The sequence below is a fragment of the Vicugna pacos genome, chromosome 2, assembly GCF_048564905.1.
Source record: "Vicugna pacos chromosome 2, VicPac4, whole genome shotgun sequence".
NCBI lineage: Eukaryota > Metazoa > Chordata > Mammalia > Artiodactyla > Camelidae > Vicugna > Vicugna pacos.
In genome coordinates, this window is record NC_132988.1 from 119,043,870 (window position 1) to 119,054,781 (window position 10,912).

Genomic DNA, 10,912 nt, shown 5'->3' on the forward strand with positions numbered 1-10,912 from the left:
CTGTGTGCCCGCAGTCACTCCTGATCCCACCCCCAGGTCCTGAGACCTGCCAGGATGCTTCAGACTCTGCCTCCATCAGATCTTCTCCTCAACTCATGGCCATTTTCACCCTTGATCCTCCAGACTGACCCTGTGGCTGGAGATCCCCAACCTCACCTCCCACCTCCCGGGGCTTCCGGGGCCCCACTTGTCTGGGCTGCTCCTTAGTTGTCAGGACCCGGTGCTTCCTTCCTTCCTTCCATCCTCCCACCCACTCTCCCATCTACCCGCCAACCCACCCTTCCATCCACCCACACACCCACTCACAGACCCATCCCCTTGCTTCCTTCCTTCCTTCCTTCCTTCCTCCCTCCCTCTCCTCCTTCCACCCCTCCTTCCTTCCATCCACCTGCCCGTCTCTAAGTCCTCCGTCTTTCAGCCCTCTGGCCATGCAGACTTCCGGGGAGGGTATCCTCGACTCCAGGGGAGTGGAGTCCAAGGCCTTGATCCTTGGACGTCACCTCCTTCAGTCCTCCGTCCCCTCACCCCCAGCCACACAGGGATGCCAGCCTCCCCTGCCCATTCCTAGATGGCCTTGTCCCTCGGAGGACATACCAATCACCTTCCTAAAGTTGGTGGCAGCAGCTGTTTTCCAGAGGAGGGTCACACTTCTGATCTCAGGACCCTTCCTGGTGGTTTCTGCCTTCCCACCTTTTCAGCCCCAGTGACTTCTTCCTCCCACATTTTGTCTCCCATGCCCACCTCCTGGCACCCAGCCCTGACTCAGCCCCACTGCTCACACCTTCAAACTGCCTCCCTGACTCCCCCCAGCCCCTTTGCCAGCAGTTCATCGAGGGCAGGGGGGCTTCCTTATGCTTGCCCCATCCTCCAAGACCCAAGAAGCCAAGCACACAGACTCCAGTGCAGCACAGACAAGTGCCATGGGGACTGGCCACATGAAGAACCGCAATTGAGGACTCTGGTTCATCGGTGTCCTTGTGCAAGGATAGCCTGGAGCCAGCCAGTGTTCCCTAAAGAAGCCGAAGGCTTCTATTGGACAAGGGTGCTATCTAACCTCTTGAGCCCTTTTCCCCTTGGCTTCTAGGAAACTCAGAACTTGATCCAGGGCTGAACCTTCACACCACACTTGGTCTTTTCTCTAATAACCTAGCTTTTCCAGGTTAAGGTTCCTCTGCTCCAGGGGTGCCTTTGCCTTTGGCCACCTTCCTGGGAATCGGCAGAGCCGCACTTGGCACGGGTTGAGGTGGCTCTCGCTGGGAACGAGGCGGTGGTGTCCTCTTCCGCCTTGTCCGTTCTCCTCTGCCGTCCCAGGCAAGACCCCACCCAGGCTGGCTCACTCCTTTGTTGTACAGGAACTGCCCCTGTCCTCACTGACCTCTCCCCAGGCCCCAGGAAGCACTCATCCCATGTCCCCAGAGCTGTCCCCTCCCTGAGGACATGTGGAGTAATGACAGGGCCCGATAAATCTTAGCTAAATGACCAAATCACTTAAAATCCTTCTGAAATTGGTGTTTACTTTTGCTTTTTTTTTAAATGAAAATATGAAATTATGCAAACTCAGTTAATCTAAATTTCTTTAAGACTAACCATCTTTTTATTACATTGAGGGGATGTTGGTTAAGGTGCATATCTTGTTTCCATCTAGGGGTTGGGGTGCAGAGGCCTCTGGGGGACTTTCAAGGTAAGAGTGGCCACCATGCTGGTTGGGGACACCTCGGCCTGGGGCCCCAGGAGGGTCTGGGGGTTCAGCCAGCCTTCAGACTAGAGTGCACCCCCGGGGGTGATTCAGTTGATGAGCTGGGTGGTCCTGGGTGTCCGCCCCTCTGTAAGCTGTGGAGACGGCTCCTCAGTGCTCGCGTCTGGCCTGGGGCGTAGGAAACCTCAGTCGTCCCCTGAGCGGGGGTCTCTGCGGCCCACCAGCTGAGGGCGAGCTGCGCGGCGCGGGGGAGGGGCGCTGGCAAGAAGGGCCCGAGTGCGCGTTCCCTGGCCTCGAGGTCGCAGGCAGCCTCAGGGAGCCCGTGTGCCAGGGTGCTGAGTCCTCCCCGGACAGGCGAGCAGAGGCGGGAGGAGGCAGAGGCGCGCATCCCTCAGGTGACTTTCCGGTAAGGACAGGAGGATGAAGGTTGACAGGATTCTGTTTCTGGAGAGCCTCGGAGGCCACCTGGCTGCACGTCAGCACTGCCCAGGCGCTCCTCACACACAAGCTCAGGAAACTGAAGGTTTTGTCCTCTTTTTAAGCATGACCTCGGGCCATGAGCCAAGCTGACCAGTAGCCAGGACTCGTGTTGGGAGCAGGTTAGAGGGCCGAGGCCTCACTGCCTGGGCCTTTCCCCTCTCCCCTGAGAACCTCATCCAGTCTCGGGAATTTAGATGCCATCTAGAGAGTGAACCCCTAGATTTCCACCTTCAGCCCGTCCTTCTCCCTGAGCCCTAGACTTGGACATACAGCTGCTTGTCGGACGCCTCCACCCCGTCACTGTCCCCCTTCTCAGTTACGGGCAGCTCCCTCCTCCCGGGTGTCCCTCCCCACATCCAGCCACCGGCCCCATTGGCTGGCCCTGCCTTGGGGATGCAGCCATCCTGCACCCGCTCCTCCCGTCTCCAGCTCCACCACCCAAGCCAGCAGGGACACTCCCCTGCGCTACTGCTGCCTCTCTGCTCCCTGCCGCTGCCCTTGCCCCCTGCAGACCCTTCCCATGGCCAGGGGACTTCTTTCAAAATCTCAAGCAGACCACGGCATGTCTCTGCTACAAACCCTCCCCAGGCTCCATCTCAGTGGAAGTAAAAACAAAAGCCTCCCCTGGCCCACCAGACCCATGGGGTGTGGCGTCCCCCCGACTCTGGCTTCATCTCCCATGTGGTTCAAACATGCATAATACCGCCCGCCTTCCTCAGTGAGATGCCTGTTCAAGTATTTCGCCCATCTCAGACGTTAGGGCTGTTGGCGCTCCACTTAGGTTTTGAGGATTCTTCGTACGTTCTGGCGCAGAGCCCTCTGTCAGAGGAATGAGTTGCAGGTATTTCCCCTCGTGGCCTGCCTTTGCATTCCTTAAGAGCAGAAGTTTTGTAAATGTTGGGTGAAGTCTAATTTACCGATTTTTATAAGTGGACTGTGCAGCTAAGGTCACATCTGGGAAAACTTGCTAGCCAAGGTCAGAAAGATTTTTCTCCTCGAAGCTTTATTTTCTGAGGTTTTAGATGTAGGACTATGCTGTGCTTTGAATTATTCTTTAAAACAGGGCCCAGTATGAATCAAGTTCTTTTTTCTTTCTTTGTGTTGAATATTCAGCCGTCCTAGCACCGTTTGTTGGAACAACTATCCTTCCTCTACTGAATCACCTTGATACCTTTGTCGAAAACAAAATGAGTATCTTCTGCTCCCCTTGGGTCCTTCTGTCCACCAAGGTCACACCGTCCTGCTTCTCCTGGCTTTACAAATGAGCCTTGAGGGCAGGCAGTGTCAGGCCCCCGCCAGGTCTTCCTTCCCAAAGTCGCTTTGGTTCTTCTAAATCCTTTGCATTTCCATACGAATTTTAGAATCAGCTTGTCAATTTCTACCCCCCCAAAAAACCTGCTGCTATTTTAATTGAGATTGTCCTGAGTCTATAGACTGACTTGGGGGAGAATTGTCATCTTAACAATATTGAATCTTTTGGCCCATGAACACAGATATTGCCCCATTTTTTAGGTCTTGTTTGATTTCTTTCAGCAATTTTTTTCTAGTTTTCAGAGTACAGGTTTTAAGCATCAGATTTATTCCTAAGTATTTTATAATTTTTGTGCTATTCAAAATTATTCTTTTAAGTTTTAATTTCTGAATGTTTGTTACTTACTAAAATATACAAATAAAATTGATTTTTGTACGTTGACCATGAGATCGTGCAGCCTTGGTAACTCACTTATTAGTTCGAGTGGCTTTTTGTAGATTCCGTCTGATTTCTACACAGATGATTATGCAGTCTGTGAATAAAGACAGTTTTACTTCTTCCTTTCCAATCCAAATGCTTTTTTTCTTGCTTGGCCAGATTCTCCCATAAAAATATTAAATAAAAGTGGTGAGAGTGGACATCCTTGCCTCATTACCAATCTTAGGGAGAAATCTTTGGTTCCTTACTATTAAGTATGATGCTAAGTAAAGTATTTTCATAGATGTTCTTTATCAGGTTGAAAAAGATCCTTTTTACTTCTAGTTATTATTAGGAATAGATGTTAGATTTTGTAAATGCTTTTTCTGCATCTTTTGAGATGACGATTTCACATTTTATTCTGTTAATAGTGGTAAGTTGCACTGATTTTTATTGTTAAACCATCCTTGCATTCCTGGAATATGTATTCCATGATGTATTATCCTTTTTATATATTGTTGCATTTGATTTGCTGAAAACATTCGAAGATTTTCCCCATCTATCTTCATGAGGGACATTGGTCCAGTTTTCTTTTCTGGCTTTGGTGTTGGGATAACACATTGAGAATTTATTTAGGAAAAACATTCCTCCTGGGTGTCTCCTCTACTCTCCATCCTCTGCTCCTTCATGTCTGACACATCTGCTCACTAAATGTGTGGGGTTTCCCCATGCCAAGCTGAATGCTCTACCATTTAAATCAATCCTGACACTGTCTGCCTGGAGAGAGCATCAGACCCTGCAAGTGAAGGGCTGGTCTAGCAAGACCACCCCTGACCCCACCTCCAGATGCTGATTGCATATTTCCTGTGACTATAAATCAAAATTTCTCATGACCCTCTTCTTGGGTTGGGTCACTTGCTAGAGCAGGAAAACAGTTTACTTATTAGGTTACCAGTTGCCTATAAAAGGATGTGACCTGGAAACAGCCTGATGGGAAAGATGCACAGGGCAAGGCATGAGGGAGGGGTGTGGAGCTTCCATGATCTCTGGATGCACCAATCTTCCAGCACCTCCACAGGGTCACCAACCTAGAAGCTCTCCAAACCCATTCTTTTGGGGTTTTACAGAGGCTTTATTACATAGGTGAGATTGACCAAATGATTGGCCATTGGCAATTGATTCAGCTTCTAGCCCCTCTATCTTCGCCAGAGGCAGGGTAAGGAGGCTGGGGCTGAAACTTCCAAGTCTCTAATTAAGTGGTTGGTTCCCCTGGCAAACAGCTCCCATCCCTAAGGGCTTTCCAAAAGTCACCTCACTAATATAAACTCTGGGGTGACAGAAAGGGGCTTGTTATGAGTGGTAAAAGCCCATTTCACCTCTATAGTCTGGAGCTATTTCAAGAGCTGGGAGCAAAAGATGTCCCTTATGGCTCTAATCACTTTAAGAAGTGAAAAAATTTTAGGAGCATTTGTTAGGAATCACGGGCAAAGACCAGAATATATATGTATTTTTTTATTATAAATCACAATATCACAGAAGTATTCACTCATTTTGCAGTTTTCTAGAGGGGTTTGTGTAGAATTGACATGACTTCTTAAACATTAGGTGTAATTCTCCAGTGAGACCACCTGGGCCTGAACTTTCTTTGTGGGAAGATTTTTAACTACAACTTCAATTTCTTTAATAAATATAGGGCTGTTGAGGTTTCCTGTTTCTTCTTGAGTGAGCTTTAAAGGTCTGGAAATTTCAAGAAATTTGTCCACTTTATCAGATTTGTCAAATTTATTGACATCAAGTTGTTCATAATAGTTTCTCATTATCCTCTTAATACCTGTGGGATCTGTAGTGATGTCACCCCTCTGATTCCTCATGTTCCTGGTATCTTTTCTCACTTTTTCCCTAATCAGTCTGCCTAAAGGCTTAAAAACTTTATTGATCTCAAAGAATCAGCTTCTGGGTTTCATTTATTTTCTCCGTTATAATTTTATTTCCTGTGTCATTGATTCCAATTCTTCATTATTTCTTTTCTTCTGCCTCGATGAGGTTTCATTTGATCCTCTTTTCTAGTTTTTAAGGAGAAAGCAGAAGTTATTGATTTGAGAACTTTCTTCTTTTCTGATATTGGCACTTTGGTGCTATTGATTTCCCTCTAAGTTCCTCTTTAGTACCTATATCCCACAAAGTTTGGTACGTTGTGTTTTCAGTTTCATTCAGTTTAAAATACTTTCTAATTGCCCTTTTAATTTCTTCATTGAAGATGGGTTATTTAGAAATGCATCATCTAGTTTCTAAGCTTTGGGGAATCTTGTAGATATCTTTCTGTTCTTGATTTCTAGTTTAATTCCATTGTGGTCAGAGACTATAGTTTCATGATATGAAATTTTTAAAATACACTGAGACTTGTTTATGGTTCAGAATACATAAATGTCATTTCTGAGTCTGACACCTGCTAGGTCACAGGCTGGAGCAGCTGGGGGAATAGAGGTCACACCTTAGCATGTTTTGTATATAATTCTCCAGCCAGAGTGCCCGCCACATGGTTAGTGCTCACTGGGCTTTACCAATTAATATGACTATTAATGAAGAAGGCAAGGGAAGGTGATGAGCTCCAATCAGAGTAAGGCAAGTTTGGGGAGCCTGTGGGATGGAGACTGGAGAGGAGATCCCCACTGTCCATTTGGGTTTGGCTGTGGGGCTCAGTAAGAGAGCAGATGTCAGAGCTGATACTGGATGGTGCCTGAGGGTGAGGGTGGGCATGAAGCCACCAGATTAGAGCCAGGATGTCCCTCTCCTCAAGAGCAGCCAAGTGGAGGGAGGTGGCTCTATGTACCTGATCACTCAGAGGCTGGGCTGGCCCAGGCAGAGTGACCCCTGCTGCCTTCTACTCCCAGTGTGGGGGAGCCAGGGGGATTCTGCCCTTGGCTGGATGCTCAGGGAGGACAGGGGCTCCATGGTGGTTCTGAGTCCCGACATGCTCTGTTTCAGACTGGAAGAAGCGCTTCATCGGCATACGGATGCGGACCATCACACCAAGGTCGGTGTCTGAAGGGCGCTGCTCCCTGCCGCCTATCCAATCTTATGCCTCTCCTCCATCCGCCTCCCAGACCCTGGCCCGGACATGTCTGGCCACGGGCGGATGCTCTAGCAGACCAGACACACTCATCCTTCTGAGCCTCTGCTCAGGCCAGTCCCTCTGCCTGGAAAATCTTGCCCTCTTTGTCTGGTAGACTCCTTGGGCTCCCACAGGACTCTATCCAGGTGCCCTTCCTTCAGGAAGCCTCCCAGATTAATTTCCTGTGGCCGCCATAACAAATTACCACAAACTTGGTGGCTTGAAAAAACAGAAATTCATTCTCTCACAGTTCGGGAAGCCAGAAGTCCAAAATCAAGGCGTCAGCAGGGCTGCACTTCCGCTGGATTCTTCCAGGGAAGAACCCTTCCTTGTGTCTCCCAGCTTCTGGGGGTTCCAGGTGTTTCTTGGGTTGTAGTTGCATCACTCCAAACCCTGCCTTTCTCATCACATGGCATCTGCTTTCTGTGTGTCTGTGTCCAGTCTCCCTCTTTGTTCTCTTATAAAAACACCAGTCATTGGGTTTAGGGCCCACCCTAAGTCAGGCTGATCTCCTCTACAGATCCTTAACCAACCGTGTATGCAAAGATCCTACTTCCAAACAAAGTCACAGTCCGAGGCCCTGGGCGGACATGAGTTTTTGCGGAGGATACCACTCTACCTCCCCAAGATACTCAAGTGGGAGAAGGCGCCTCCTCTTCACCTGCATAGCTGGACTTCCTTCCCCAGCTTTGCATTGGTCCCACAGCGTCAGCATTGCCCGCCCCCAACCTTGACCATGGGCTCCTTGGGAGCAAGGACTGTGTCTTGCTCATCCCTCTGCTTCCCCACCTCTCAGTACCAGGTCTACACCACAGTGTGTGCCTAGAAATACTGAATGAGTGACATAGAGAAGGGGTTGCGGAAGAGGAAGAAGAGGGAGGGAGGAAAGGAAGCAGAAGGGAAGAAAATGCAAAGTCAAGTCCAAGGGTTTGAAAAGGGAAGAGGTCGCTGCACTGGGGGAAGAACTAAGGCTCACCGGACCCTCCCACCCACACAGTCCCTAAAACGACCATACTTCCTGTTCATCTAGGGAATAAGTCTGAAAGTAATTTGGAATGAAGACCAGTATACCAGTTTATCCTTTAAAGAGGTTCTTTCTTTCTCTCCTTCCATCCATCCATCACCATCTGTCCAGTCCCCGTCTCTCCACTCCATCACTCACCCATTGTCTGTTCACCCTCCTTCCATCTGTCCATTCATCCATCCATCCATCCATCCACCTGATCGTCCCTCCCTCTGCCTTTCCTTCCTTTTCCATCCATCCCCCGACCCAGCCTCGCATCTCTCCGTCAGCCTCCCCTTTCCACACTTCGGACCATCCCCTCCACGGGAGGCTTCTCTTGAGGAGCCCGTGTTGAGTGGGGGCCACAGATAAGAACCAGTGACAATCCCGGATGGTCAGTGGCAGGACAGGGCGGTGTAGGAGCCCAGAAGAGACTCCTTGCCTGGCCTGGGCGCTGGGGGAGGGGGGAGTTACTTCAGTGGCTCAGAAGATGTGCTTTCACAGTGGAACTGCCTTTTCAGTTTGGTGGAAGAACTGAAGGCCAGCAACCCAGACTTCCCGGCGGTCAGCAGTGGGATTTACGTGCAGGAGGTTGTACCAAACTCGCCTTCTCAGAGGTAGGCTGCGCCAGAGGAGGCGGGGAGGCCGGGTGGGCGGGCACAGAGCCTGGGTCTAGCCGGCTTCACTGACCTCGCATGACCTTGCACTTCCTGGCAACAGGACGCAAGGTGGAAGTGGCCAGTGGGATTCTGGCTGGTCCTCTATGCTGAGGGCGGGCTGGAGAGATGAAGCGCCCGGCAGAGCACTAACCCCAGCCCCCGAGGCCCCTTCAGCCCAACAGGGCCCTTCCTTCCTGTTCTGTGTGCTGCTCGGGAGGATGTGTCAGAAGACACAGACTCTGTGTCCTTCTACCATGAACCCCGCACGCATGCTCAGCCCGCAGCCAGCCTGCAGCAAAAATTGTTGCAATATAGATCCACAAAGCCAAAAAATAACCACCCAAACGCAAGCTCTTTATTCCGGGTTGCTGTACCCCGCTGATTCAGCAGACAGCAGTCACCAAGAACAATCACATGCAGGGCACCCCAAGAGCCAGAGAAGGGGGCTTGCTGGGGACCGAGGATGCCTCATGAGCTGGGCGTTCCATACGCATTGTCTCAGTTAACCCTCACTGTGGCCCAGGAGGTGCGGGCTGCTGCTCTCGCCCCACTTCACAGATGGGAAGACTGAGGCTCAGTGAAGTCACTCCTCTGGGGGCACACAGCCCACACTTGTGGATCCGGGCTCTGTCACCCATGCCCCTAACCACTGCCCTCCTCCTGTGTGAAGGGGAAGGTCGCAGCAAGTCAGGTGCAGAAGGGAGGCTGGCCAGCTCACTCTGCTGCTGATGTGAAGGTCTTAGTAGCTGTTGTAACATTAGAATCAACTCCCTGGACCTCGCTGTAATTTACAAAGCATGTTTCCACATAGGACGGTAGATGTGGAAACTGAGGCTCCAAGGGGCAGGATTGCTGGCCCAAGGCAGTCCAGCCCTGCAGCCCCCAGCCTTCTGATGCATAGAAGTAGCCCTGCAAAGCCCGAGCCTGTTGGAGGACGCGGTTTTCATCTGGTGTAAGAGCCTTGCAGTCAGGGCCCTGGTCTTACCTGCTGAAGTGATTTTTCTTAACCTGCTGCAGTTAAAACCCACTGTGCCCAGGGCCTGGGTCTCGCAGGGATGCGCGGTGACCCCGTGTCTTCCCTGTTGGCAGAGGGGGCATCCAAGATGGCGACATCATTGTCAAGGTCAACGGGCGCCCTCTGGCGGACTCGAGCGAGCTGCAGGAGGCCGTCCTGACTGAGTCCCCCCTGCTCCTGGAGGTGAGGCGGGGGAACGATGACCTTCTCTTCAGCATCGCACCCGAGGTGGTCCTGTGAACGTGGGCCACCTCCCTCCATCGCCGAGCTCCAGAGCCTGCAGCCGAGCACAGGTGCCAGCAGACTGGTTCCGTCCCGAGCTGCTGCCTCCCACAGGATCAGGACAAGGGACTGCGGCTGGTCCTCAGCAGAGCCAGTGGCCTCCTCGCAGCCGTCCAGGGTCAGAGCCACAGGCTGGGCTGGCCGGGAGTCCGCATCTCAGCCTTCAGGGAGTGTTGGCTTCCGCGTCACAGGGCCCCTGGGGCAGCCTGATGTCCCCACCCCCAACAAATGCTCCTGAGGGCCCTTCCCAGTTCCCTGGGTCTAGAAAACTCTTGTACTTCCCCGAAGTCCCATCCTCTCTCCCACCTTCCTGTCTTTGCGCCTGTCCATACTTCTCTCTGAAATGCTCTCTGCTCCTCCCACCTGACTCTCGCCTCTTCAGGTCTCAGCCCCCCAGCCTCCTCCTCTCCTAGGTTCTCCCCCCTGGCCCCCCACGCCCAGTAGCACAGAGCCCACCACGTTGAATGACCAGGCTGGTCAGCCTGGAGTCCCTGGAGGGTGGGCCACGTCTGCACCCTTGAGGAGTCAGGTGTGGCAGGTCTGGCCCGGAGCCGACCCTGCGGGATGTTCCCTGGCTGCCCAGCTGAGCCCTGGGGCTTGGCGACGAGGTCCGCCTTCCCAGGCGGGAGAGGAGCTGGCAGGGAGCAGAGTGTCTGGCCCCCCGGAAGGCCAGCTCATCCTCTGAGAGGAGACCAGGGGGCGGTAGGCCGAGGAGACTGGGACCCGCAGAGGGAGGGGTGGCGAGGACTGAGCCGGCCTCGCCTCCCGTGCTGGTCTGTGTGGAGTGAGGACTGGCAGCATTACCCCAGGAGCCGGCGAAAGGTGCTTCCTCTCTGCGGGGAGCCTGTTTCTAGGCGGGTCCGTGAGCTTCGCTGTCCAGTCCAGTCCCATGTTGCTTGTACTGTATGTTTCTCTACTGTACGGAAATTAAAGTTTACAAAGCACAGAGTCCCCCCCACCCCAGCAGGGGCGTTTGGGGCAGCCCACCCGACGCCA

At 52.0% G+C, this 10,912-nt stretch overlaps 1 protein-coding gene across 3 annotated transcripts in view; it reads left to right on the top strand.

Moving 5' to 3' along the window:
- Positions 1–10,912, top strand: part of HTRA3 (HtrA serine peptidase 3) — a 31,169-nt gene extending 20,257 nt beyond the window's left edge. The window contains exons 7-10 of one of the 3 annotated variants that reach the window (XM_031685707.2): positions 1,646–1,681; positions 6,831–6,879; positions 8,482–8,577; positions 9,709–10,910. In XM_031685707.2, the coding sequence (XP_031541567.2) occupies positions 1,646–1,681; positions 6,831–6,879; positions 8,482–8,577; positions 9,709–9,874 (347 nt within the window). In that variant the 3' untranslated portion in view covers positions 9,875–10,910. Of the gene's footprint in view, positions 1–36; positions 1,600–1,645; positions 1,682–6,830; positions 6,880–8,481; positions 8,578–9,708 lie in introns of those variants that run through there. The other 2 variants (XM_031685718.2, XM_072946865.1) reach the window with 2 other exon arrangements.